This window comes from Carya illinoinensis, chromosome 15 (assembly GCF_018687715.1).
Source record: "Carya illinoinensis cultivar Pawnee chromosome 15, C.illinoinensisPawnee_v1, whole genome shotgun sequence".
Classification (NCBI taxonomy): domain Eukaryota; kingdom Viridiplantae; phylum Streptophyta; class Magnoliopsida; order Fagales; family Juglandaceae; genus Carya; species Carya illinoinensis.
The window spans coordinates 7542536-7570009 of NC_056766.1; the positions used below are offsets into that span (position 1 = coordinate 7542536).

Here is a 27474-nt window from a genome sequence, read left to right on the forward strand (position 1 = left end):
TATGCAACTTGAGGCAGAAAGTTTTCATTATTGAACATTGGGCTAAAAATGAATGCGTCGCATTCCCGTCCATTACCATAAGCCAATGATGTTAAGATAATTTTGTGGAGAGCTCCATGTCATCAGAAATACAACGGTACAATGTCTGATGTCGGAAATATTTATTGACAAACCAAACATATCCTCTAGTTACCATAAGTCACAACTTGGTAAGCCGCAATTTGACGAAGTGTTGTATAGAAACACCACCTGCATTAATGCATAACTAAACTGTTAAAAATATAATAAATAAGTCAATACACAAAGACGGAAGAAAATCTAACTCAGAAGTTTGAAGAAAATGGAATGGTAGAATCAATATAACGGGTAAAATCCTGGAGAATGCAGTTGTAGGTCACGGGAGGGGGAAAAAACGTTCCATTCAGCATTCTTTAGAACACAAAAGTAAAACAAAGTCCAGTGGGCACCATAAAAAAAGTTGAACGAATTGACATATAAACTCCTAGTATTTTCCAAAATGTATAAAGATCATTCTGATGTGCAACACAAGTTTCCATCACATGAGAAGGGGTAATTACACTTTCCAAGTATAAAATATCACCCAGTTTTCACTTCGTACTCTAAACAACAGAAGTTTCAATATGAATTGTTATTAAACTACCAATGGATTTGACTTTGCACCTTCCATTAAAATTGTTTCCATGACCAAATTTCGTTCATCTAAATGGTTAGATCTAAACCGAGTGTAGATGAAAAATATAGGTTGCTGGGGATAAAATCAACAGCTAAGAATCTGGCCCAAAGATAAGGCAAGTTGACTTGGACTCCTAAAAAGAAAGAGCTTCATAAGTCAAGTAAAACTCAATCACTCCAAAGAAGGAAATAGACCTCTATAAAAAGAGGAGATCTCTACAAATCTAGACAAGCTCTCTACGACTTCTCTACGCATGGCCTCCACCACGCACAGTGACTCCAAATGATCTTCTCCCATGGGAGGCATCATCTTCAACCTCCCCCCTAAATTTTTCCATTGTATTGAGAGATACGTGAGGCCATGAGAGATTAACAAATTGCCTATTATAGTGGATTTCGCCCCCGAACGACCCAGTGAACATAAACATTTATGTTGAACCACATAAATCTCTATGTGTCTTTGTATTTATAATCTATACGCTTTGTCTATTATTTATTTCATGGATGAATGACAAGAGCACCGTATCGACGCCCGATTCATCCTCGTGGGCCGGGGATGACTCTTTCTTCTGTTTGAGCCTGCATTAACATAGGTAGTTAGAATGCAAATTGAAACTGTGTTGAAGGATGTAAAAAATGAAAATGGGGCGGTAGTTTGTAGGTGAAAATAGGATTTTCCCCATAGAACTAGCAAATGTCCTGAGAACTTTAATATTGAGGAGCAAAAGCCAATTTCTGTGAAGGAATGTTGGTATAATAAATTGTTTGATTAGATGAGATGAAATGAGATAAGAAGAGTTGAGTGTTTTTGAATTCAAACAAGGCCTAAATTTTTCCAAGTCTTCTGGTTATTAAATCCTACCTTCTGAACACAAACGTCTTCCTCTTCAAATAACCCCACAATTTTCCCATCCTAAAGCCCACTACAAGCACATGTTGACAGGTTGGTTGTTATCTGTCCTATGTCACAATCAATTGAAAGATTAGCACATTTGTGGCCGTTGAAGTGGTAACTTGTGTGGCAGGCTGGCGGCTATGTCACAGTTTATGGAGGATCGGCACTTAAAAGAACTAATGATACATATTAGCAAAGGAGTGATATTGAACTGTAGATAACATAGCTAAAGTAGTCTTGATCTTTACCTTGACCTTCGCGGAAGCTTGCACATTATGACATGTAGGACAAGCTAATTGGAAATTGCTTAGCATTGGAACAAATTCTTCCAAGCAACCAGAGCAAGATTTGGCTTAAATCCCTATTTAATTGCAGCAGATGCAGAGGCCACTGAAGCCTCTGCTATTAGGGCGACTGGTTGACGAGCCTGCAGACAGGCACCTATATCAAAAGGGTGCAACTCAGAACCGTCAAAAAGAAGATTAACACCGGGAAGGATTACGTCTCTGCTATCAGCTTCATCTGTTTCAACCTTTACTGAACTCACAGGGGGACCTTCTTCTATGGGTCTTGTAGCAGCCTCATAGACAGGATTTAGTGCATATGATCTGCAAAGTAATTTTCCAATAAATCCAGGTGATTCACAACCAAATCAGAACAGCAGCAAAGAGAACCAACAAATCACTCCCTTTTCTATTAAAACATTTAAAAAAAAAAAGATGCTTCATGACCCTGTCTAGAAAGTGTGTTCATACAAATGATTTTGTTCTTCCTCACCACATTTAGACTCATAATGCTTCATCAGAAAGTTGTTTTGCAGCTTGAGACCACCTTATGCGACATTATGTACAGTTCACAGGTTATTTTCAGATCCAATTATTGACCTCCATTTATCATTCCAAACCAATACTGTGTCAAGCCGGAAAACCATGCAAAATAAACAACAAATCCACAGTAGTAACCACCAAGCTTGATCAGGCTCCTAACCGCATACTAGTTGATACTCTAGATCTGACACATATTTTCCCTAAAGAACTCTCTCTCAGGTTTTAACCGCAGAAGATTATATTTAAACTAAAATATATTAAACAAAAATGGAAACTTTATCCCAATCAAATCACATTTTCACATAAATAAATACCCAACTCTCTAAATATTGATCTTCATTTGCTTTTACATTGTGAGGTGGCTGGGGAGTTATGGGCTGGTATCCTTAGTAGAGCCGGGTTGAGTTGGGTTATGCCTAAGAGTGTGGTGAATCTACTAGCATGCTGGAATAGGCCTCACAATAGCGCTCAACTGGCAGCAGTGTGGCGGATGATACCTTTGTGCTTAATGTGGTGTCTATGGTTGGAAAGGAATGATAGGTGCTTTAACAACAACGAGCGTGTAGTGGAGGAAATCTGGAATTTTTTTGTATTCTCTCTTCTCCAATGGTTTTATGCTATTGTATTGAAGGGTGGGAATGTTCATAAGTTTTTATCTCCTTTCCAGTTTACTAGAATGTAATTAGGTGTCTCACTTTGTATACTTCTTGTGTACTTGGGCATTCCCTAGTTTCATTCTATTCAATAAACATTATTACTTACCAAAAAAAAATATTGATCTTCAATCAAATAGATCAAGCATTACATGTCTATTAAGTCGAATGCAGGCATATCCCCGAGTTATATTTTAAGTTCATGCACAACTTATTTATTATTCGAGCAAGTTTACGAGCTCCTTCATTTTGACAAAACAGATCATTAATATTGGATCTTATAACTTTATCTACAAATTTTGACAAACAAACTTTAACCTTTCGTTAATATCTTTAAATAATTTATATATACTCCTATCAATTATTATATTCATAAAAATTCAAGCAACATGAATAGTATTAGGGACATGATTTCTTCTCCCTTTATATAATTAAGATATTCCCATTATAAAAATAAAGATAATACTATAAAAAATAGTAAATACGAAGTAATTCTAATTTATATGAGCTTATACGAGTCAAGCTGAGTTTTATACAAGTTGCATTGTTTTTAATCAATCATAATTTTATGTTTGCAAACAGCTCATTTAATAAACGAATCAAGCTGAACTCAAGTTTGGCCTAGTTGATCTCTAGCAGCTTGTTTAATTGTCTTGTTTATTTACACCCCTAAATGCCCTAACTGCCATAACTGCACTCAGTATCACCAGCTCCAGGCACCACAAGATACACCTTAAGTATCCTGATTCCTAGTTAATCTTTCAAAATCATTAGCAAATACAAGAAAGAAGAAACTTTCCCATACAAATGTTTTCCAAAAAACAATCTCCCTCAGCTTAAAGAAGTATCATTGGTAAAAAATTAAGAGAAAATCCAGCATGGAGACCAATGAAATACAACATATCATAAGAGGCAAATAAGCTGCATGTAAAAATTGCGAGGAACTGATTTATACATACCTAAGAATGCTGCCATCAAAGCTCAAAACTTCAGTTCGGCAACGCTGCCGATTAGCAAGTTTTAGTCTATGATGCTCACTCAAGGCTCCCGAAATGGGAGAAGAAGGGTCAACAAGGGGATTCCATCTTCCACTAGCATAGTTCATGAGTTGCCGAGATGAGTCCTTTGTTTGTTCTTTCTGGTAAAGAAGTTTTGCAGCAGGACCTGTTGCTTGGTACTCCACACAAACATCACGTAACTTTTTTCGCAAACTTTGCATTGCATCATGATGCTCACTAAGTGAGTCTGATTGAAGTAATTGTGATGATACCACCCTTTTACATATACTGTTACACAATTTTGGACTAAAAAGTGGCATCCCAAATTCCACACTCAAAGGAACCCATTCATACTTTCCACAATCAGGAGAAAAGTGGTTTGAATTTCCTTCATTAAAAATTTTTAAAAGGCGAATGTAACCAACTGTCCATAAATCTATCTTGTTTGCCAGATCAGTTAACAGAGAGTTAAGTTTCAAACTTTCATCTTCGCACAGTCCCAATTCCTTCCCTATATGAGCAATTGAACCATCAGCATTCTTTAGGGGCAACGGAACGTCCATAGTTATGATTCTTCCAGATTTATCAAGATCATACCTACTGAGGGGCTGCACTAGCACAGCTGAGTATTTAAGAAGTGAATTTAAACAATGTAAAAGTATACTTCCCTTGACTAAATTTCCTTCAAATTTCCCTCCCAGCCCTCCAATTGTAGAACCATCCCAAGACCATATAAGGGCTTTCTCACAACCAGCCAATGGCGCAGGAAGTAAGCGTAGACATTGTCCTTTCATGAGGACAACTGATAGAGGCCCACTTGCCACAGTTAAATATAGTACTAGTTTCATCCACGGTGTCATAGATGAATACGAGGGAGCACCAAAATGTACGGGACCCGTTGGGCCAGGAAGATTTGATGAAGGAGGAAGAGGAACCATGGACACAACAATGTCATAGTCGCGATGAAACAACCGGTCTAAAGTTGCTGGAGCAAGAGAAGCCAAGCTTTCACAGCGAAGAATATCCACACGATATTTCTTTCTCCTTCTCAATGGATCTCTTCCAGCATCTGGCCCTTCAACCAGAATCATTTTCTCATCATTCTGGAAAGTTGGATCTGATTTAGGTACCTCGCTTGAGCACTTGGTGTCTTCTGATAAAGTAGCAGAAAACATTTCATCACCAGTACTTCCCGTAGCAGGTTCACTCAAAACAGAACCCTCATGGGGCACCCCCACCCTAGCCAAATCATCTTCATCCTGCTCAGGTTCATTTGTACCAGAGTTTCCTGCTATGTCCGTCAAAGTGATATTAGCTATCAAAGTGGCCTCATCATTGGCTGAAGCCACCATATCCATCTTATCACAAACTTCTTCTGCTTTGACATCAGTAGCAACTCCACCAGATTGCAGACATTCCAAAACACAACGGAGGCTAAATGCATGATTGGCAAATTCCTGCAATTCTCCCTCAAATTTGGTTCCCTCTAGTGTACCCAGATCTTTGCAAAGATCAGCGATGCTAGCATGACCCAACTTCCCAGCTTCATATAGTGTTACAGCATGAGACTTTAACCCTGAACAAAGCAAATAATAAGTAGGAGATCTTATTAAGGTTATAGAATTTGTTTAAATTCTACATGTCAAATAAAATTTCCATGAGTTACGTCAACTTGTTTCTCTCTGTTAACTCTGCTACTCTTTATAGTGATGTCTTCCAACGGAATTTGAATAACTGAGAGTGCTAAGCCTATAAACTAATCGGGCAGGGTAAGTAACTCAACCTGTATAGTTTTTCACTCTACCAGGCGAGTAAGCCAAAATCTTGTTGTCATGAGATTTAGACTGGGTGGAATAGATACTCATTTCTATTATAGAAAAATTTTAATTTAATAATCCATTATATCTTGTTTTTAACTTCTTGTGACTGAACTGGTATCACACTAGAGTTTCACCTCCACTCTTGCTGCAATTTTCACCTCTTAACAACTGGTAAGGGTCTTTTTGTTGCACTATCAAGTAGTTGAGTCTCGGAAAGTTCTCTCTAGCGTTTAGCAGGATCATAGTTGAGTTCTATAGAAGGATGGTTCCCTCTTCACACAAGTACAATCCAACATCAAAAGGCATACGAAACAAAAAAGAGTCAGAGAATGGCTATGCTTCAACCTCCTGACATGCGAGTTTGCCCTTGCCTCCCATAAAGATGAATAAGGACAGGTATAGAGTAGGTCCATTTGGGATGGATTCATTGATGAAAGACATTAAAGTTGCACTATGTAACGTATCAGAAGTGAAAGACATTTATCTCTAACGTGCCTACCTAGTTAGGGCGTTAGTATTGTAATTCTGGCTTTGCCATTGATCAATATATTTGTTTATTTATCAAAAAAAAAAAAAAAAAAAGAAGTGAAAGACATTTAAGTTGCACTATGGAACAGATCAGAAGTATTAAAGCTTGCTTCAGCCTGACCTTCTGCACCTACTGAAGATGCTAAAATACCCATGCCATATCCAGTCCCTCCTAGATCATTGCTACTGGGGGTTCTCATTCTGACAACAGGGTTAGTGTGTCAACCTTATTTTTGTTTTAACACAGATAGCACGTAACATTCATGGTACAAACACCATAAAGGGCACACTCAGGATTATAAGACAAATGGGCTCGAAATTGATATGAAGAAACATGTTATGACCAGAAGAAGAGTGAACAAACCTGGTGAAACAGACCCCATCATAAGGTAGGATGTTATATTAGCATCAACAACAAAAGCAACACGAACATGGGCAGAACTCGTCCCATTGTTTTCTGTCCCCAAAACATCTCCTTGTTGAGCAGCATCACCATCAATGAATATGCTTGCTGAGCCTAGACTAGCATGAGAAGCATCATCATCACTAAGACTGGTTCTAGGAGAACCCGGTATGCCTGTATCTTGAAGAATAGATCCTGGATCAATTAATTTTACTGCCCATCCCAATCGACATGCAAAAGATGCAGCAGCCTGCAGCTGCAAAAGGTCTGCCTGCAATGTTGCTGCCAATTCAGCTACAGTTGCATTCTCACTTGAAACAACAAAAACTGCATACAGTAACCTGAACAATATACTAGAAGTGTTAGTATCTTAATTCAACTGATTGCAGAAAACTGCCAAACGACAATGAAGATATCTACAGATTAAAATAAAGGCCTTACTCCTCAATAGGATCTTCATATGACTGCTCCCTGTTGGAAACAAACCCTTCAAGCCTGGAAACTGAAAAGCCTGAACATTAACAATGTGAACTCAAACCAACCCCCCCACCCCACAAAAAAAAAAAAAAAAAAACACGCACACACCTTTTTCTGCTTTCGAGTTCAAATAAAGATGATGAACCCTTCAAAAACATCCCTTATAACTTCACCACTCCATTTAACACAGATTTTACATAATTTTATGACGAAGAAACTTCTGCTCCCTTTCCACACTGTCTCAGCTTACAGCCAAAGTACAAAAGAGTATTGCTATCTAGATATATTTTACAGTATTTGACAGTGGTAGCAATAGCAGTAAAAGAAGAAAAATTTCCATGAGTCAAAGCAAATGCATCCTCTATAGCAGTTCCAGGTGTAGATTTTGATTGGCTAAAAAAGATGAATGTCAAATTACACAATTTTTCCCAAAAGACTTACAGCCAGCTTCAATATAAGACCACACAACCATGCTCCTCATGGAAATTAAGCATTACTTCAATGAAAAAGAACTTCAGCGACAAAAGACAACACATAATTTCATAATATATGAATACCGTTTACCTATAAAAAAAAAACTATTATTTTTTTAACTTGATCTTCCCAAGGGAAAGGATAGCATGTCCATAGATGACAACATGCATCATTTTATTACAACATAGACAAAAGGATGAAAGGATAAAAGAAAAAAAAGAATGAGAGAATGAGAAGAAAAAATAAAAAACTATATGCCAATGATTTTTAACGTTGGTGTATGTTTCAGGTAATTGCTTATCATATGGAGCTTCCATAAAAACTGTTAAAGAAATTAATGCCTTCAACAATTAGATAAACAATAAAAGGATGGAACTTACCCTTAAAACGATCATCAGAATAAACAGGGACATCAAAGTAGACCAAACCCCGTCTGTAGAGACCCTTTACAACGTCAGGATCAAACAAAATATATGAATTTCCCTCCTCCTTACAGACTTTATCAATTGTTGCCATTTCTTCTTCTGAGAGTTTCTATAAAAAGCGGGAAATTGATATTTTACCAAGGGCTTGACATAAAGCACATAAGTAGAGATTTGTGTGACTCACTCCCCATGAAATCCAAGGTTTTGATTTAGATAGAAATCCTCAGAAGTCAAAGCAGTGAAAAAGAAGAAAGGATTATTAAGAAACTCACCTTAAATTCTTCTAGAGTAAAGTTCACAAGACAAACTCCCCACCATGGTTCAATTGCAAAATCTACAGGTTGTGTAGGTAGCAGTTCTTTTGCAATTGACTTATTCAGCTTCCACATAATTTTCTGGATAGCTCCAAAAAAGGAAACAATTAGTTAAGTAATATGTACCCTTCATCTGCAAGCAAAGGAATTATTACAGCAGTATCAGCTTACACAGCAAAATCCATGACACTGAAAATAGTTAGACAATAAGAAGCTCGCTAAAGTTAACCACATAATATAAAGCTTTCATTACTAGAAGTAACTCATAACAGATAGCACTGATCATGCACAAATAAATAAATGATTTGCATTACATGATAAGAGTTCGATCAATTTAAAGATGGGAGAATCATGAAGAATGAAATTGGAAGGAGATGCCAAGAGATTCCTACGTTAGAGGAAGCAAATATGAAAAATATAGTCAAAGCTAAGTATTGCCTATTGTTGCTATTCCCCTCAAAAAGAAATGAAGTTCACAATAGCTATAAGGAGGTTCCTTCTAGTATTTAAGTACCTTTAATTTCTCTGTTAAAACACTACAGTGCAAGTCAAGTCCTAAGAACATCTATACAACGTTAGTAGAAAATTTTCAAGTTAGTGCAGCCTTAATATACAAATTAATGATGCCTGCATGCGTAATATCTGTAAACATACAAAGGAAACCAGTCCACCACCTTAGATCTGCACTTGTTCATGATATCAATGAACTCATTTCTTCCTATGCCCGTAAGCCGCAACGCATCTGCAGCACTGAAGTTGGGGATGCTGTCATAAGGTTGTTCTGCAAAGGGTATGAAATGCTTGAGAATGACCATCAACCTTTTTTAAAACTGCTAAGCAAGAAATGGGGAAACAAGCATGAGCACATGTGAGGCAAATGATGCATAAATCCACACAAACCTACATTGCACACTTAACCATGATAAGTATGCAACCTAGAATAGCCAAACAAATAATGAAGAGATGAAGTTAGTTTTACAAAGAAAAGCTTGGAATGACATTCTTTCAAGTTTACCAACGAAATACTTGAAACTTCCTTTGGGAGTGGCATTTAAGGCCAAAACAATTTGGGATGATATCGTTGAGAAGAAGAAATATTGATTGGCTGGGTGGAAGTGACTCTACAGGTCAAAAGGAGGTAGGCTAACTTTGATTAAAAGCACCTTATCTAATTTGTCCACTTATAATTTGTCACCATTCCTTAAACCCGCAGATGAGGCGAATAGCATTGAGAAGCTTCCGAGGGATTTCTTGCATAGCGGAATTGCAGATAAGTTCAAGCTTCATCAAGTCAGCTAACCCAAGATTTGTACTTTAGTATACTCGTGAGGGATTGGAGTTAAAAAAATTTATGGTGTTCAACCACACTCTGATGGGGCAATGGCTATGGAGCTTTGCCATGGAAAGGGAAGCTTTAAGGCATTCTGTAGCGAATGTGAAGTATGGCAATATGTTGGGAGGGTAGTGCTCTAATGAAGTAAGTGAATCTTATGGAGTTGGAGTGTGGAAAAACATAACGGGCCAGGGATCTTCACTAGCTTTACCAGATTGTAGGTAGGTAATAGGGCTAAGATAATCTTTTGGCATGACATGCGGTGTAGCAATCAATCCTAGAACAGTTCATAATTTCTCACAGTTAGGAAGCCTCAACAGTGGATTCTTGGCAGCTATCAAACAGCACTAGACAATGAAATAGCACTTTTATTCAATTAGCACAAAACTAAGAAGCGGAGTTGTTGTCTTCATTCTTTGACCTTTTATACTATTTTAGGATGGGGATGAAGATAAGATCCCGTGGGTTCCATCCAAAAAAAGGAAGTTTAAGGTCAGAATCTTTATCTAGGCATTGCAACCAGCTATCCTTCTTTTACTTGGACGGGCATTTAGCAAAACAAAGCTCCATCTTCATAGAATTGTTGTGTGGGCACCTGCCTTAAATAAGATTCTAACTATGAATGAGTGGAGAGGAATCTTAGCTATGGATTGGAGTTATGTGTGCAAGAAGAGCAGAGAAACAATGGATCACCTTTTCCTGCATTGCAAAGTGGCTAGAATAGTATAGGCCTCAGTTTTGGTGTTGAGCGAATGATACCCGCAAGGATAGTTGGCTTGTTAGAGAAGTTAGAATGTTGGTCAATGAACCATGGAAGTTTGGTGGATGGTTGTCTTATCTAATAATATGGCGCTTGGCAAGAACACAATGCTTGAAAGTCAGAACTGGGATTTCCTAGATTATTTGCTGAGGAGATATGGTTTTGTTAACACTCTGGGGTTGGCTCAAGTAGCAGAGGCCTTGGGCTTGGGGGTATGCTCCCCCTAGGTGTAAGGTTCAAATCCTCTTAGGTGCAAACAATCTCTAGGGGCCATCAGACTGGGGGATTTTCTACTTGAATAACCCGATGTGCACTTGCAGGAAACTCCTTGCCGAGAGCCTATGCACCCCCAAGATTAGTCAGGCGGTTATTCCTAGACACCCAGTGCCAATAAAAAAACAAAAACAAAAAGGATATGGTTTTGGTAATATATGGTGTTTGTGGATGAAGCTTTGTGTGTCGACTTCAAAATTTTCTATTTTGGTGAAAGGAGAACCGGTTGGTTTCTTTAGTAGCTCATGTGGTTTGAGGCAAGGTGATCCCATCTCCCCCTTTCTTGTTGTTATGATTATGGATCCCTTGAGTAGAATGATTGAGAAGGCCGTGCATGCTAATTTTCTGTCCAGCTTTGTGGTGGGTAATGAGGTTCGTAGTAGTTTAAAGGTCTCACACTTATTGTTTGCTGATGATACTTTGATTTTTAGTGAGCCCAGTTTTGACAATCTACGTGCTTTAAGAGCATTTTTGCAGTGTTTTGAAGCTGTTTTGGGTTTAAGAGTTAATTTATCGAAATCTGAAGTTGTTCCTATGGGTTCTGTTAAGAATATTTCAGACTTGGCAAATATTCTGGGGTGCAGAATTTCTTCACTCCCTATGAGGTACCTTGGGCTTCCTTTGGAGGCTTCTTTTAAATCTGTTAATACTTGGGATGGGATGATTGAGAAAATGGAAAGGAGATAGCTGGTTGAAAAATGATCTACTTGTCTAAGGGGGAAAATTAACTCTAATAAAAAGTACTTTGTCTAACCTTCCCACTTATTTCTTATCTCTTTTTCCGTTGCCGGCAAGGGTTGAAAGAAGATTTGAGAGTTTATTTCAGAATTTTTTATGGGGTGATAAAGGAGTTGAAAAAAAGTTCCATTTGGTTAGTTGGAAGAAGGTTTGTCAACCTATTGATTGTGGTGCGTTGGGGATAAAAAAATTTGATAGAGCATTACTTGGGAAATGGCTTTGGAGATACCACTTGGAAAGTAATGCCCTTTGGAAAAATGTTATTGATGTAAAATATGGTAGTTTGTGAGGAGGTTGGTGTTCTAAAGATACTAGTGGTGCGTATGGGGAGAGTTCACGGAAGTTCATTAAAAAAAGAATGGGGGGTATTTTCAAATCATATTAGATTGAAGGTGGGAGATGGGACGAGGATACTTTTCTGGCTTGGCGTGGTGTGGGGATTCTTCACTTAAGCTAGACTTTCCCTCTCTTTTCAGAATTGCAGGGGATCAAAATGCAGCTGTAGGAAAGTCTTTATGTTGTATTGACAATAATATTCAGTGGAATGTTATCTTTATCAGGGATGTTAATGACTGGGAAGTGTATGATGTTAAGGCTTTTCAGGAAAGACTTCACAGTTCAAAGTTGATGCTAGGTATGGAGGACAGTATGCAGTGGATTCCTGCAGAAAATTCTAAGTTCTCAGTCTCCTCTTTTTACTGAATATTAACCAGTCACAGGAGTTGTGAATTTCCCTGGAAACACATATGGAAAGTGAAAGTTCCTTCCAAGGTTGCTTGTTTCTGTTGGGTGGCATCCTTGGCAAAATGTTGACAACTGAAAATCTTAGAATGAGAGGTATGTACATTGCTGATTGGTGTTTCATGTGCAAGAAGGATGAGGAATCAGGTAATCACCTCTTTCTTCATTGTGAAGTGGCCAGATTCTCGTGGAATGAGGTTTTGAATTGGACTGGTTTACTTTGGGTAATGCCCAAGGAAGTGGTGGATTTATTGGTAGGATGGAAGGGATTGAAGGGTAGCAAGAATGTTGTTCATGTTTGGAAGATGATTCCTTCTTGTCTCATGTGGTGCCTATGGCTTGAAAGGAATGAGAGATACTTCGAAAACAAAGAACATTCATTGGGAGAACTTAGGGATTTTTTCTTCAGAACTTTGACTTTGTGGGCTAAAACTTTTGTAATGGAAGATAATTTCCAGAATCTGTTTTAGTTTTCCTTTCATTTTTTTAAAGTAGTAGGTATTTCCTTTGTATACATCCTGTGTACTTGGGCTTATGCCTATTTCTTGGGAATAAAATCTTTTATTACTTATTAAAAAAAAAAAAAAAACAGCCAATGAGCTAAAAATGCAAGTCCATAGTGCTAAAAATTTTTCTGGCTTGGATGGTGGCTCATAGATCTGGCCCTTTTATGTATCTAGATTTTATGTCTTTAGTTTTCCTTCCCTCTAATTGGGTCCTTTCACTTGCACACATCCCATGGGCCTGAGTTGCACATTGCATTGCACATTTATTTTTCCAAAAAAAAAAAGGAAAATTTTGGTTCCAGTCATGAAATGTCAAGATTAATGGTATAGGGACAGATCAAGGGTGAAGTAAAAAGGCAATAAAAACCAGCTGGACTCAATCAAACATAAAGTCATCCTAAGAAGGCACATAACTTTTTTTTTTTTGGTAAGTAATCAAAATGTATTAATGAAAGAATAGGCAAAAGCCTTATGAAGTACAAAAGTATGCCCTAGCTACATAGGGATTATAGATAAAAGGCTGTCATGAAAATCTTGTCCATTAAAAATAACAGCTGTGGCCCAAGTACAAAGAGTTCTAAAAAAGAAAGCTATTAGTTCCTCCCTCGATCTCTCTTTGTCCTCGAAAGGTTCGATCATTGCGCTCCTGCCACACGCACCACATGATGCATATAGGAATCATCTTCCATACAGCCTTGATCCATTGATTGTCTCGTAAATCTGTCCAGCTAGCCAAAACTGCCACTACTATCTCGGGCATAACCCATCCCAAATCCAGTCTACTAAATATCTCGTTCCATAACCATCTAGCCACGTCACAATGCAGTAGAAGATAGTCCACCGATTCACCCCCATTCCTACACATACAACACCAATCTACGATAATCACCCTCCATTTCCTCAAATTGTCCGTTGTGAGGATCTTACCAAGGGAAACGGTCCACACAAAAAAAGCTGCTTTGAGGGGCGCCTCGTGTCTCCAAATCCTTTTCCAAGAGAACTGAACAAGGAGCTCATGTGAAAGGGATTTATAGTACAAGCGAACCGAGAATACTCCTTTACCTGTAGGTATCCACCACAATAAGTCGGTATGCTGGTTATTCGATTTGAAAGAGTACAACATACTAAAAAAGGTTGCATAGCTGTCCATTTCCCAATCATTTGCCGCCCGACTAAAAGTGATGTTCCATTGAATGTGTCCCCCTGTTATCACCATGACATCTGCCACTGAAGCATTCTTAGCAACTGCAACCCTGAAGAGTTCAGGAAATAGTTCCTTTAGTGCATCAGGACCACTCCAAGAATCTTGCCAGAATTTGATTCTAGTCCCGTCTCCAAGACAGAATCTCAAGTGCCAAGAGAAAACACCCCACCCTCTTCTAATATGTTTCCACAACCCCACTCCATAGTAGTCCCATCTCTTGTAAACACACAATGTCTGCCTTCCATTCTTGCAGCAAGTTTCTTATTTGAAGACGCTTATTGGCCTCATTTAATCCATGGACATTCCACGAGACAATTTTTGGATTCATTTGGGATAGGTCACGCCCTTCCCCTTTAATCTATCCCTGCTAGTACTACTTTCAGAGTTCATGGACTAGGTTAACCTTTTGAGTTCCCGCTGTTTCTTTGAGTCTGATTTCCTGTGTTGTTGGTGACCCGCTTCAATGGCAATGAGTAAGGCCATGAATTGTTCCTCATATCCTTCACATTTCAAGCCCACAATTTCCTGTATATCCTTCACTGTGTTGAACACCCAATCTGAGGCATTTGACTGATCTAGAAACAAACGGTTCAAAGGTATCGGGTTCTGCATTCTGAATTCCATTTGTTCCTCTAAGTTCTCATCTCCGAGTATGAAGCCCACTTCCCCTATCTGGTTCTCCTCATCTGAGAGAAAGAGATCATCACTGACAGCTTCATCTACACCCAAAACAAGGTTCTCCTCGCTGATACTCACCAACTCACCCACTTTGTGCATCTCAAAGAACTGTTAGCGTGATATGCTCTATATTCCCTTATTTAGATTTAGACACTTGTATATATTTATTTACGTAGAATCTGTACAGAAGGCTAGTTTCCATACATAGACAGATTTCATTTACTGTAATCTAGGCTTAATTCTAGCCGTGTATATTGCACTTTGGTGCCTTTATAATGAGAAGAAATCCTCACAATGAGGTATTCAAGCCATTTTGACATGGTATCAAGAGCAGGTTACTAGTCTTACATTTTTTTTCCTTCGGGCAATTGTTTTTGGTGTTCTCGGCAGCATCTGTGCTGTCTTTCGGTCCTCTCTGGGTGGTTTTTTGGCTGTGGGTTTCGTGTGTTCTGGTGTTTCGGTCCTCTCTGTGTGATTTTCGGTGCAGTCTGGTTGTGGGTTACGGGTTTTCCATTTCGGCTTCGTGGCTTTCAGCACTCTTTTGCGTGACTCTCGTTCCAGACTTCTATTTCGGCTTGTGTTTTTCTGGTTTGTGTTTGCGTGACTCTGGTTTGCGTTTGCGTGACTCTGGTTTGTGATTTTCTGCCGCCTCTTTCCATTTCGGCTTCGTGGGTTGGGTATCGGCAGCAGCACTGTAATTTTTTTTGGTCTCGGCAGCAGCTTTCGGCAGCCTCTTTATTCCCTTTGGATTGTCGGCAGTTTTTGGTTTGTCAGGTATTATTTTTTTAATTCGGTGTTGCTTATTTTTACGGGCCTCATGTCTTCCGAGTCTTTTACCGTAAAATTCACGGGTAAAAATTATTCTGCATGGGAATTTCAATTCCGTTTATTTGTTATGGGAAAGGAGTTATGGGATCATATTGATGGGAGTAATCCGGCTCCTACTGAGCTTCCTAAATTAGCTCAGTGGCAGATCAAAGATGCTAGGGTGATGACATGGATTTTAGCATCGGTTGATCCTCTCATTGTTCTCAATTTGAGGCCTTATAAAACTGCTAAATCTATGTGGGAATATTTGAAAAAGGTGTATAATCAGGACCATACGGCTCGACGGTCTCAGTTAGAGTATGAAATTGCCAGTTACACTCAGGGCAATCTCTCCATTCAGGATTATTTTTCTGGATTTAATAATCTTTGGGGAGAATTTACTGACATAATTTATGCCACGGTACCAGAAGAGTCTCTCTCTGTTGTGCAGGAAATTCATGAGCAAAGCAAGCGCGATCAATTTTTAATGAAGTTACGTCCTGAATTTGAGGTCACTCGCTCTAATTTGATGAATCGTGCTCCTGTGCCGTCTTTGGATATTTGTTTTGGGGAATTACTTCGTGAGGAGCAGCGCCTTGCCACCCAGGCTACTTATCAGCACGACACAATGATACCCACTGCTGTTGCTTATGCTGCTCACGGAAAAGGCAAGGGACGAGACATGCGGACTGTTCAATGTTTCAGTTGCAAAGAATACGGACATATTGCTAATAATTGTGCACGAAAATCTTGCAACTACTGTAAGAAGCCTGGACATATTATCAAAGATTGTCCTACACGTCCCCAAAATCGCCAGGCTCATGCTTATCAGGCTACGATGGGTTCCGCTTCTTCTACTCCTATTAATGACTCATCTACTCTTACCACTGAGAAAGTTCAGCAAATGATTCTTTCAGCTTTTTCAGCCTTAGGGCTGCAAGGTAACGGTTCCCTTTCTTCCTCATGGCTTGTTGATTCGGGTGCATCTAATCACATGACTAGTTCTTCTGATACACTTAGCAATATTCGGCCTTATACTGGATCGACACACATTCAGATTGCTAACGGTAGTCAGTTACCTATTCATGCTATTGGGGATATGGATTCCACTGTTCGAGATGTTTTTGTATCTCCTCAGCTTTCTACTAGTCTTATTTCAGTGGGTCAACTAGTTGATAACAACTGTGATGTTCGTTTTTCTCGTGATGGTTGTCTTGTGCAGGATCAGGTGTCGGGCAAGATACTCGCGAGGGGGCCTAAAGTTGGACGTTTATTTCCTTTACATTTTTCCATTCCTGATGTCCTTTCATTTGCTTGTAACACTGTGAACAATAAGTGTGAAGTATGGCACAAACGGTTAGGTCATCCTAATTCCGTTATTTTATCTCATATCATAAACTCTGGTTTGTTGGGCAATAAAGATCAATTTTCTTCTCTCTCTTTTGATTGTTCCACTTGTAAATTAGGCAAAAGTAAGTCTCTTGCTTTTCCTTCTCATAGTACTCCTGCTGAACGTTGTTTTGATTTGATTCATAGTGATGTGTGGGGCATTTCTCCCGTTATCTCTCATGCAAATTATAAATACTTTGTTACGTTCATTGATGATTATACAAAGTATACTTGGATTTATTTTCTTCGCTCAAAATCTGAGGTCTTCTCTGTCTTTCAACAATTTACTGCTTATGTTGAAACTCAGTTTTCTTCTGGCATTAAAATTTTGCGGTCTGATTCGGGTGGTGAGTACATGTCTCGTGAGTTTCATGATTTTCTTAATCACAAAGGCATTGTTTCTCAACGTTCTTGTCCGTATACACCTCAACAAAATGGTGTTGCTAAACGGAAAAATAGACATTTGTTGGATGTCGTTCGTACGTTACTACTTCAATCCTCTGTTCCCCCTCAATTCTGGGTCGAAGCCTTATCTACGGCAGTTTATTTAATTAATAGATTACCATCCAGTGTTTTGAATTTTGAAAGTCCCTATTTTCGTTTGTATCATCGACATCCTACCTATCTTGATATGCATACTTTTGGTTGTGTCTGCTTTGTTCATTTGCCTTCTCATGAACGACATAAGTTATCTGCTCAATCTGTTCGATGCGCTTTTATGGGTTATAGTGCTTCTCACAAAGGCTATGTTTGCTTTGATTCATGCTCTAACAGATTTCGTATTTCTCGTCATGTTGTGTTCTTTGAGAATCAGTCCTTCTTTCCTTCTTCTGTTGAGTCTTTACCTGAGATACATGCTTTGCCTAATTTTGATGATCCGGTTTCTGTTCCTGATCGTTTCAAATCTGGACTTGTATATGAAAGACGACGTCCTCCTTTGCCCCTTCCTGAGCCTGGTCCGCCATCTGAGCCTGTTCAGCATGCATCCTCTACGGGTGATCTGCCTCCTACCATAGTTCCTCGCCGTTCGACCAGAGTATCTCGCCCACCCGACCGGTATGGTTTCTCTCATACCTCTCTTCATGCTACCTTGTCCTCCATTCCCATCCCGTCAGGTTACTCTGAGGCAGCGAAACATGATTGTTGGCGGACGGCGATGGCTGAGGAACTCCAGGCTCTTCAGGCTAATCATACATGGGATGTTGTTCCTTGTCCTGCTCAGGTGAAAGCCATTGGTTGTAAATGGGTTTATTCCATCAAGCTGCGTTCTGATGGGACTCTGGATCGGTATAAGGCCCGGTTGGTTGCACTTGGTAATCGGCAAGAATATGGGGTGGACTATGAGGAGACTTTTGCTCCGGTTGCTAAGATGACTACAGTTCGGACCATTCTCTCGGTTGCTGCCTCTCAAGGCTGGCCTCTTCATCAGATGGATGTCAAAAATGCTTTTCTTCACGGTGATCTCAAAGAAGACATCTACATGACCCTTCCTGCTGGTTTGTCCTCCTCTTCCTCCTCGGATGTCTGTAAATTGAAAAGATCATTGTATGGGCTGAAGCAGGCTCCCCGAGCGTGGTTTGACAAATTTCGCTCCACTTTGCTTCAGTTTTCTTTTAAGCAGAGTGCCTATGATTCTTCTTTATTTTTCTGCAAGACATCTCTTGGCATTGTTCTTCTTCTGGTTTATGTTGATGATATTGTTATTACTGGGACAGACTCTGCTCTGATCACCCGATTGCAGCATCATCTCCAAGCATCCTTTCATATGAAGGATCTTGGTCCTCTTACTTACTTCTTGGGATTGGAAGTCCATACTGATCCTTCTGGCATTTTTTTGAATCAGCATAAATACACTCAAGATCTGATTACTTTGGCTGGTCTTCAAGATACTTCTTCTGTGGATACTCCTCTGGAAGTAAACACGAAGTATCGTCGGGAAGAGGGTGATCTACTCTCTGACCCCACCCTATATCGACAGTTAGTGGGGAGTCTGAATTATTTGACTATTACTCGCCCTGATATTTCCTTTGCTGTTCAGCAAGTGAGTCAGTTCATGCAGGCTCCACGCCATCTCCACTTGGCTGCTGTTCGTCGTATTATTCGATATCTTCGAGGTTCCCCTAGTCGTGGCCTGTTCTTTCCTACTGGCACTCCTCTTCGTCTTGTGGCTTACAGTGATGCTGATTGGGCAGGTTGTCCTGATACGCGCCGATCTGTTACAGGTTGGTGCATGTTTCTTGGTGACTCCTTACTCTCTTGGAAGAGTAAGAAACAGGATCGTGTCTCCAAATCTTCTACCGAGTCTGAATACCGTGCAATGTCTGCTGCTTGTTCTGAGATTCTCTGGCTTCGGGGTCTTCTTGCTGAAATTGGTTGTGTTCAGTCCTCTCCTACCCCTCTCCATGCTGACAATACCAGTGCCATTCAGATTGCTGCCAATCCTGTGTTTCATGAACGTACCAAACATATTGAGGTGGATTGTCATTTCATTCGGGAAATCTTGGACTCTCGTATAATTACACTTCCTCATGTTTCTACTAATCTCCAGATCGCCGATGTGTTTACAAAGGCTATGACACGACAGCGTCATCAGTTTCTTGTCAGCAAATTGATGCTTCTTGACCGCCCAGCATCAATTTGAGGGGGGATGTTAGCGTGATATGCTCTATATTCCCTTATTTAGATTTAGACACTTGTATATATTTATTTACGTAGAATCTGTACAGAAGGCTAGTTTCCATACATAGACAGATTTCATTTACTGTAATCTAGGCTTAATTCTAGCCGTGTATATTGCACTTTGGTGCCTTTATAATGAGAAGAAATCCTCACAATGAGGTATTCAAGCCATTTTGACAAGAACGTCACCGTGTCATCCCCGCTACTTCCCACCAACGTAACCTCACTGTGCATCTCAGAGAGCGTCGCCGGTCCATTATCACCCCCCTACACACCGTCGGCGATTTCTGTCCATTCCCTGGAGGAGGATTGACGCACGGTGGTAGCGGAAGGATCTCTACCAACTCTGTCGGCCTCTCCTGCGCCACCAAACCAAACTCCGACGCAACCACCACCTTTATCAACTTCTTCTAATGCCGGCCCGATGAAGATTCCGGCGTGTCCACCACCCTTAGGTGGCGTCGCGGTAGTGCCTGCATTTGCGAGGGCCTCGGTTCAGTGCCTGACCAAGCCCTCCATTCTTTCCGGGTCACCTGATGACTGGGCTTACTAGGGCCCAGCCCGTATTGTAATTTATTAAAGCCGTTTGAGGCCCCACGGGCCTAATGGCCCAGCCCGCTGTTTGAAGCCTTTGAAGGCCCCTTAAACTTACCGTATCCTCCCCTAGAACGTACCGTTTGGTCACTTTCCTTATAAGCCCCAACACATCTCGCAACCTTCACCATCTCCCTCTGCAAATTCACCAACTGCTCCTGCACCTCCCTCAACATGCAATACACGTCTCTGCCATATTCTCTCTCCTACGAGATGTCGTGAGGGGCTCAATGCGCTTCATTGTCAGTGTACCCTCTACCAGCCCCTTCTCCACCTCCTGCCGGAGTTAGCGCTTCCTTGTACGTTTTCCAACCCCCCTCTGTTACTTTCCGTGGCTTCCTCTGCTCAATGCCAGCGCTCCCCACTTGGTTATCATCCGACTGGATAACCTCCATCAGCACCTCTTTCATTCTTCTCCACCCCCTTCCCCCTTCCTCTTCAGGTATGAGAATACATTTTCGACCACCCCCATCACCATACACTACCACTTCCAAGAATATGCCACGATTATTTGAGCATCGCTGGACTGTAACACACCGGTAGCCCTCTCTTTTTGACGAAAACAAATCCTTCCTTTCCCCTTTCGCCCACTCCTCCAGAATTCTTCCAAACCATTGTGCGGTGCCCAGACCAAGTACAAGCTCCTATTTAAACCTCCTGCCACTCTCTATGATACGTATCAAATCCCTTTCTCTCACGACTGCAAGAGTTTTGATTCGATAACAAGTGCTCTTTCAACTACAGATTAAAAGAATGTCAAGCAGGAAATATTCCTTTCCTCATCACACCCACCCCCAAATAAGCCCAACATTAAAGCATTTGTCAGTATACAAGATGTTGTAACAAGTGAGGCTGAAAAGATTATGCACGTGACATGATATCTACTTGTAAGCAACTAACAGTATAAACAAAACGATAGCTGCGAATTTAAGAAAACTCATATCAGATTTGTTAAAAGTTACCATTTTTCATAACCTCAAATAACATGTCACAGTAATATCTGAAGGGTGATATCCTCATTACACGGCAAACATACTCCGCAAGGTGATAGGGATATAGCTGCAAGTAAGAAAATCAAATGTTTTTTATAATACCATCAACATGTATGCTGCATAAATCCTGAAGATGACAATAAGACCATCTGAGATACCCATTTTTTCAAGAGATAAACGAGACAAAGATACCATACCCTACAGATGCGCAATACAGAAACTTTTGTAAAATTAAGGTATGACACGATTGGAACATGTTCAGTCAACAAATGGTAGATAATTAACAAGCCAATATTCAAGGAATAGTAAATAGCCACAAAGGAAAAAAAAAAAAAAAAAAAGACATTTTTTTTTATAGGTAAAAGAGATTTTATTGATCCAAGTAAAAAGGCAAAACCCGAATATACAGGAAGTATACAAGAAAGAGCCTAATTACAAGCTACGTGCTACGGAAAGTAGCATAAAAGTCATTAAAGCTCATTCCATTCAATACAATAGAGGAGGCCCATAGTAAAAAAGTATGAAAGAAAAATTCCCTAAATCCACCCAGAGAGCATTCCCTATCCTCAAAGCAGCGCCCGTTTCTTTCGTTCCATGTGCAACACATTAGACATAGCGGAAAAAAGGACATATTGAAGTACAAAATAACTGTCATCCATGTTTTACCGTTCATAAATATCCACAAAACACACTATCCACAAATATCTTTAAGCTAACAGCAATAAATTTTTTGATAGGAAAAAGATTTATTGGTGTTAGCTAACACCAATAAATTTATCATCAAGTCTATCCTTTTGTATAGGATATAATTCCGCCTTTCAAATGTTTAATATCCTATTTCTAACATTTTATTCAAAGATTTTTTTTTAAGTCATTTTATTCAAATATTTTAAGATAGCATTTAGAACCCCCCCCCCCCCTTTTTCTTTATTAGGGAATAAATATTTCAACCCCTGCCATGTCCTAGCCATATCTGAGTTGTGTCCCAGTCATATAGCAAAAGTATCTTGCTGTGTTCCAAAGTATTTGACTTTAAGATTTAATTTTTTAATTAATCTACACTCATTGGACATGGATTTGGTTATGTCCATGTCCGATGAGTGTCCCAGTCATATAGCAAAAGTATCTTGCTGTGTTCCAAAGTATTTGACTTTAAGATTTAATTTTTTAATTAATCTACACTCATCGGACATGGATTTGGTTATGTCCAAACCATATCTATGTTTGATTTTTATAAGACACAGATGCTTCAGCCTTTCAAAATATGTGTGCTTCCTATCTTCCAACACTATATATTATTTTTTTTTTGATAGGTAAAAGTAAATTTTATTCATAAAAAGGCATAGCCTGAGTACACTAGAGGTATACAAAGATCATGCCAGGTTACAACTAAGAACTAGTGAGGGTTACAAGCAAAGTATGGAAATCATCTGTAATACAAATAATGGCCGAAGCCCAGGAAAGCAAAGTACAGTAAAAGAAACGTTTCAGTTCAGCCATAGAGAGCTCCATATCTTCAACACTATATATTATATATATGTTTTCATTGAAAAACAATAGCATTCACTAAAGTAAAAGTTCAATAAAAGAACTTTCAAACAAATTTTCATATTGGACACACCGCTAGATTCTTTCGCAGGTAACGCATCATATCCTCGTAATATTCACTTTCTTTACACACTTTGCGAGCAAAACAAGTGTTCCATTGGAGTCTTTTCTTTATGCTGTGTTCAATTATCCTGCACTCATGGGATGAAAAGGATAAAATTAAAAGAAAATGAAAGAACTCATTCAACATCTACCCCCCAACACAAAAATAAAAGATAAAAACAAAAATAAAAATAAATCAGTCAGGCAGGTCAAAAAGATGGGCATAAATGGCTCAGAGATGATCAAAGTAACAGAAGTATAAAGTTCATTCCACAAGTAGAGCTCATAAAAACTAAACAGTCCAAGATATGCATGAATAAGTTATTAAAGTGAGAGGAAAACACCTGAAACATTGAATAAAATTAAGACCATATTATTTTCAGTGGCCTTTACAGCCAGTGTATTGATATCTCCACCTGAGAATAGATTTAAATTTTCTAGGGGGGAAAAGTAGAAGTAACCATTCACCTTCAAAGCCTTACTCACTCATGCACTGATTCACTCGGGTTCATAAGGGATACCCAGCAAGCATCAGTTCCAAATTGAACAGATGAGTCTCTTGTATATAATTTATTTTTGATAGGTATGAGTCCCCTGTTTCTTTTTTTTTTTTTTTGATCGGTAAACAGATTTTTATTGATCAAAAGAGAGACAAAATGCCCAAGTAGACATATACAAGAGCAACGCCTAGGCGTGCTAGTTTAGAGATACAAGGAAATCATGAAAAGACATGCTATGGAAATCAATTACAATTGACTAATGGAGTAAAGTATTGAAAAACAAAATTCGAAGATCTTCCATCGATCTCTCTTGATCTTCAAAGCTTCTTGTGTTCCGCTCCCTCCAAATGCACCACCATAGACATATAGGTATCATCTTCCATATGGATGCAATTTGAGAGTTGCTCGGATACCTCTCCAAGAAGCTAAAAAGTCACATACCCTTTCCGGCATCACCCAACCTAACCCCAATCGAGTAAAGACTTCATTCCATAAGGTCATGGCAATCTCACAATATAGTAATAGATGGTCAGTGGACTCTCCACTCTTCTTGCACATATAGCACCAGTCCATAAATATAATGCCACGTTTCCTCAAATTATCGGTAGTAAGAATCTTCCCCAAAGAGGTTGTCCATACAAAAAAAGCTGCCTTTAGAAGTGCCTTTGTCTTCCAGATGCTCTTCCATGGGAACGAATCTGAGTTGTGCATGGTCAAGGATTGGTAGAAAGAGCGGGCCGTAAAAACTCCCTTCTTAGAAGGGCGCTAATAAATCTTGTGTTCACCTTCCCCCGACACATGAGTAGAGTACACAAGGTCAAAGAATGCTGAATAGTCATCCATCTCCCAATCTTGTGCATCTCTAAGGAAAGTAACATTCCATTGGGGAAGGCCATTTGAGGTGATAACGAAATCCGCTATTGATGCTTCTTTCCTTCTTGCTAAGCCATAGGCTTATGGAAAAACTTCCATGAGTGCCTGATCATTGCACCATAAATCATGCCAAAATTTTACCTTCACCCCGTTTCTAACTTTGAAGCAAGTATGATACCGATTCCGACTTTTACCTTCACTTCTGTAAATGATACCATACCAAACAACCAACCATTCATTCCACTCTGGCTTTGCAAACAGATTATGAAGATCCTCTTCTATGAATAATCAAATTGCAAAGAGAACTACCTATTAGAGGAGGGTAGTGTGGCGGTGGGCCCCATTTGCCGGATGCAGGTGACAAGGCAATCCGCCTACATCCAGCCACCCCTGCAGGTGCAAGGGATGGACCGGGCGTGGTCTGCATATCCCCCAACCCGCATGATATATATAACTTATACATTAAACAAAACAACGCTGTTTTGGGGATTGTTTTGTTTAATGTGTAAATTCATCCCCCCCCACCCCCTTCTCTTTTTTTTATAAGTCATCCCCCCTTCTCGACTCCCCTCTCTCAAAACTCCTTCAACTCTCTCTCTCTCTCTTTCTCAGTCTCTCACTCGCCACTGTCGCTGATGCCCTCACCAAGTTCATGTCTCTCTCCTACATCTTCAGCTTCTAAGTATCCCGATGACCCATTAATTTTTAGTCTCAAATTGGACAATGGAGGATGGGATTTGTGGGCTGTGGAGATATTTGTGTGATTGTGATGATGTTATTGTTTGGTGAATTTTTGTAGAATTATTGTAAATCTAGTGTTGCAATTTGAAACCCTAAATTAGTTTAGAGGTTCACATAGAACCCTTAGATGATTTTAGGGTGTCGATTCGATTAATTGAAACCCTAAATTAAATTAGGGGTTTCAAAATTGAAACCCTCAAAACAGATTGAAACCCCGAAATTAAATTTGGGGGTTTCAACATTGAAACCCTAAAATCCAATTTAGGGGTTACAATATTGAACCCCAAATTATCCATAACAATAAGGCCACGCTTCCTCAAATTATCCATCGTCAAGATGTTCCCAAGCAATGTTGTCTATAAAAATTAAAAAAAAATTAAAAAAAAATAAAAAAATAAAAAAGCTTTGAAAGGCACATGAGACCTCCAAATACGCTTCCCATATTATTAAAAATAAAAAACTTTAGAATGCACATGAGACCTCCAAATACGCTTCCATGGAAAAGGAGGACTTTGCTGACCAGTCAACACCTTATAATACAACCAAACTGTAAACTTTTTACTTCCCTTAGGCTTCCATAGCATTCAATGCCTCTCATTACCTCCAATAATTCAACATACACATTTTCATTTAAGGATGAGAAATTTCAATATCCTGCAAGAGCATGAATACGTCCAGTCTTGCCAATTGCAAACTTCAGTATTTACCTACAGCATGTCCCTTTAATTTCAACAAAAGCTCTCAGTAACTAAACCTCACAAGAATTCTTTATTTTCTTTTCATTTCTTTATTTGTTTTTATAAATTGAAACTAACGCATGCGCCTATTTGTGATTGAAACTTTTTTATGAGATGAAATGCAATTTGATCCAAAGACCATTGATCCTGTTATGCCATTTTTAAGTATTTTCTCCTCTATAGAGCTGAAGGTATTTATAAACATGTTTAGCATAAAGGCCTTGGCGGCTATTATTGTAACGAGTCAAGAAAAGCTCAAGTCACATCTGGGCTTATACTCCAAAATGACTGATCAATATACAATTGGAACTCTTTGGGATCATTATAAACCCAATTCCACCTACTAAGGGCCCAGCATGGGAGTTGACAAGGCTCTACTCCCATTTTTAATGGTCCACAGAAAAGGTCAAGCCATTTATAGGCTTATACTTCAAAAGAAACAAGGCTACAATTGGAACTCCTAATAGAGCCATTATCAAGCCTACTTTCCCCTAGTAAGGAACCAATGTGTGACTCGACACTTGATGCATCTCCATTCAGTTCTATGATACTTCTTCCACCCCAAGTGGAACTTTGTAATGCATCACAAATTCCTCGTAAGCCTATGTCGCACTAAGAGCCTAATGGCATGTGCTGTTACTAACACAACTCTAATACCATTTATACTGACCCAAGGAAAACTCAAGTTACATTCAGATTTATACTCGAAAAAGATTAGTCAACTTACAATTAAAACTCCTTTAGGCCGTTATAAAGCCAAATTCCACCTCATAAAGAATCAATATAAACTTCATCCTCTACGGATCAAGAAAATATGAACTTGACACTCAACTCAAACTTATCATGCTATTCACCTCTATCGTACTTCTCCCACTCAACATAAAAGTTAATAAGTGAGGCATTACAATTATTAAACAAACAAGATGATAACCAAAAATAAAATAAAAAAACACTCACCTTCTGTGCCATTCTTCTTTAGAAGAGAGCGTCGCTTGAAGCCGTTTAGGGAGACTCTCCCACGGGCATTCTTCCTTGATCGCTTTCAATATCAACTGTTCCTCTATTGTAGCCGGAGCGTGCTGCATTTTATGAAACCGAGTAATCTACTCCCTGCAAAGAAAACCACTCACGGTAAACGACCACCAAATAGGAACGTTTGAAAACAACCGCACGAGCTCAATCAAATCTTTAACTAAATTCCGCACAATTAACACTTAATGACTGTCACGAGCCTCAAACTCAGAAATACCAATTGAACTGCTGTCTTATAGCACAGGACCATAAGAACAAAGATGATGTACATCAACAACTGAAATTAGATCGCAAACATGAATGCATCAAAAACTGCATATGCCATTGTAAACATGCAGATCAAAGAATCATACTTAGCAATGCGAGTGAAGAGTTCCACTTTCTATCTGAAAGAACGGAGAAGTAGAAGTACTGCACCTGTTCGTGATGGCAATGGTGGATCAAACTAGGGTTTAAACTGGGCAAAACTGCTCCGTCCTCTATGCGTCTTTTTGGCTATGGAATTTTGTACGAGATCTGAGTTTGTGTGTGTGTGTGTGTGAGAGAGAGAGAGAGAGAGAGAGAGAGAGATGAAACTGCCAAACTGGAAGCGCTGAATTTCAACTGCTGCTGCTTCTTCTTATCTATCACGACGAAGCGTGGCTCGTCGTCATAATTGCGGTCTTATGACCCGTTAGATGTTCTCCGGCCCGTAGATTCGACCCGTATTGTGTCCGTCTGCGGTAAACGGAATGGCCCGA

At 39.4% G+C, this 27474-nt stretch overlaps 1 protein-coding gene across 4 annotated transcripts; it reads right to left on the bottom strand.

The window, feature by feature from the left end:
* On the bottom strand, window positions 1-27474 carry LOC122295865 (protein FAM91A1). Of its 4 annotated transcripts, XM_043105118.1 has the most exons (13): window positions 27152-27474; window positions 26660-26812; window positions 22823-22940; window positions 21172-21268; window positions 9182-9288; window positions 8466-8588; window positions 8149-8302; window positions 7259-7319; window positions 6779-7158; window positions 4028-5642; window positions 1837-2196; window positions 1215-1272; window positions 1-249 (listed from the first exon to the last, which is right to left on the bottom strand). In XM_043105118.1, the coding sequence occupies exons 2-11, from the start codon at window positions 26785-26787 to the stop codon at window positions 1950-1952; spliced, it is 3030 nt and encodes a 1009-aa protein (XP_042961052.1). In that variant the 5' UTR covers window positions 26788-26812; window positions 27152-27474; the 3' UTR covers window positions 1-249; window positions 1215-1272; window positions 1837-1949. The 4 variants fall into 4 exon arrangements, with proteins under 4 accessions (XP_042961052.1, XP_042961050.1, XP_042961051.1 ...); XM_043105116.1 differs by lacking the exon at window positions 1215-1272; XM_043105117.1 differs by lacking the exon at window positions 1215-1272 and having other exon boundaries at window positions 27088-27474.

Bases quoted from the DNA above. Each gene is read 5' to 3' on its own strand.
- LOC122295865 (XM_043105116.1), bottom strand. From the start codon at position 26,787: ATGCAGCACGCTCCGGCTACAATAGAGGAACAGTTGATATTGAAAGCG. The intron at 21,269-22,822 runs GTGTGTCCAATA...TCTTACTTGCAG, and splicing joins ACCTGCGAAAGAATCTAGCG to CTATATCCCTATCACCTTGC. The intron at 8,303-8,465 runs GTGAGTTTCTTA...CGCTTTTTATAG, and splicing joins TTACTCTAGAAGAATTTAAG to AAACTCTCAGAAGAAGAAAT.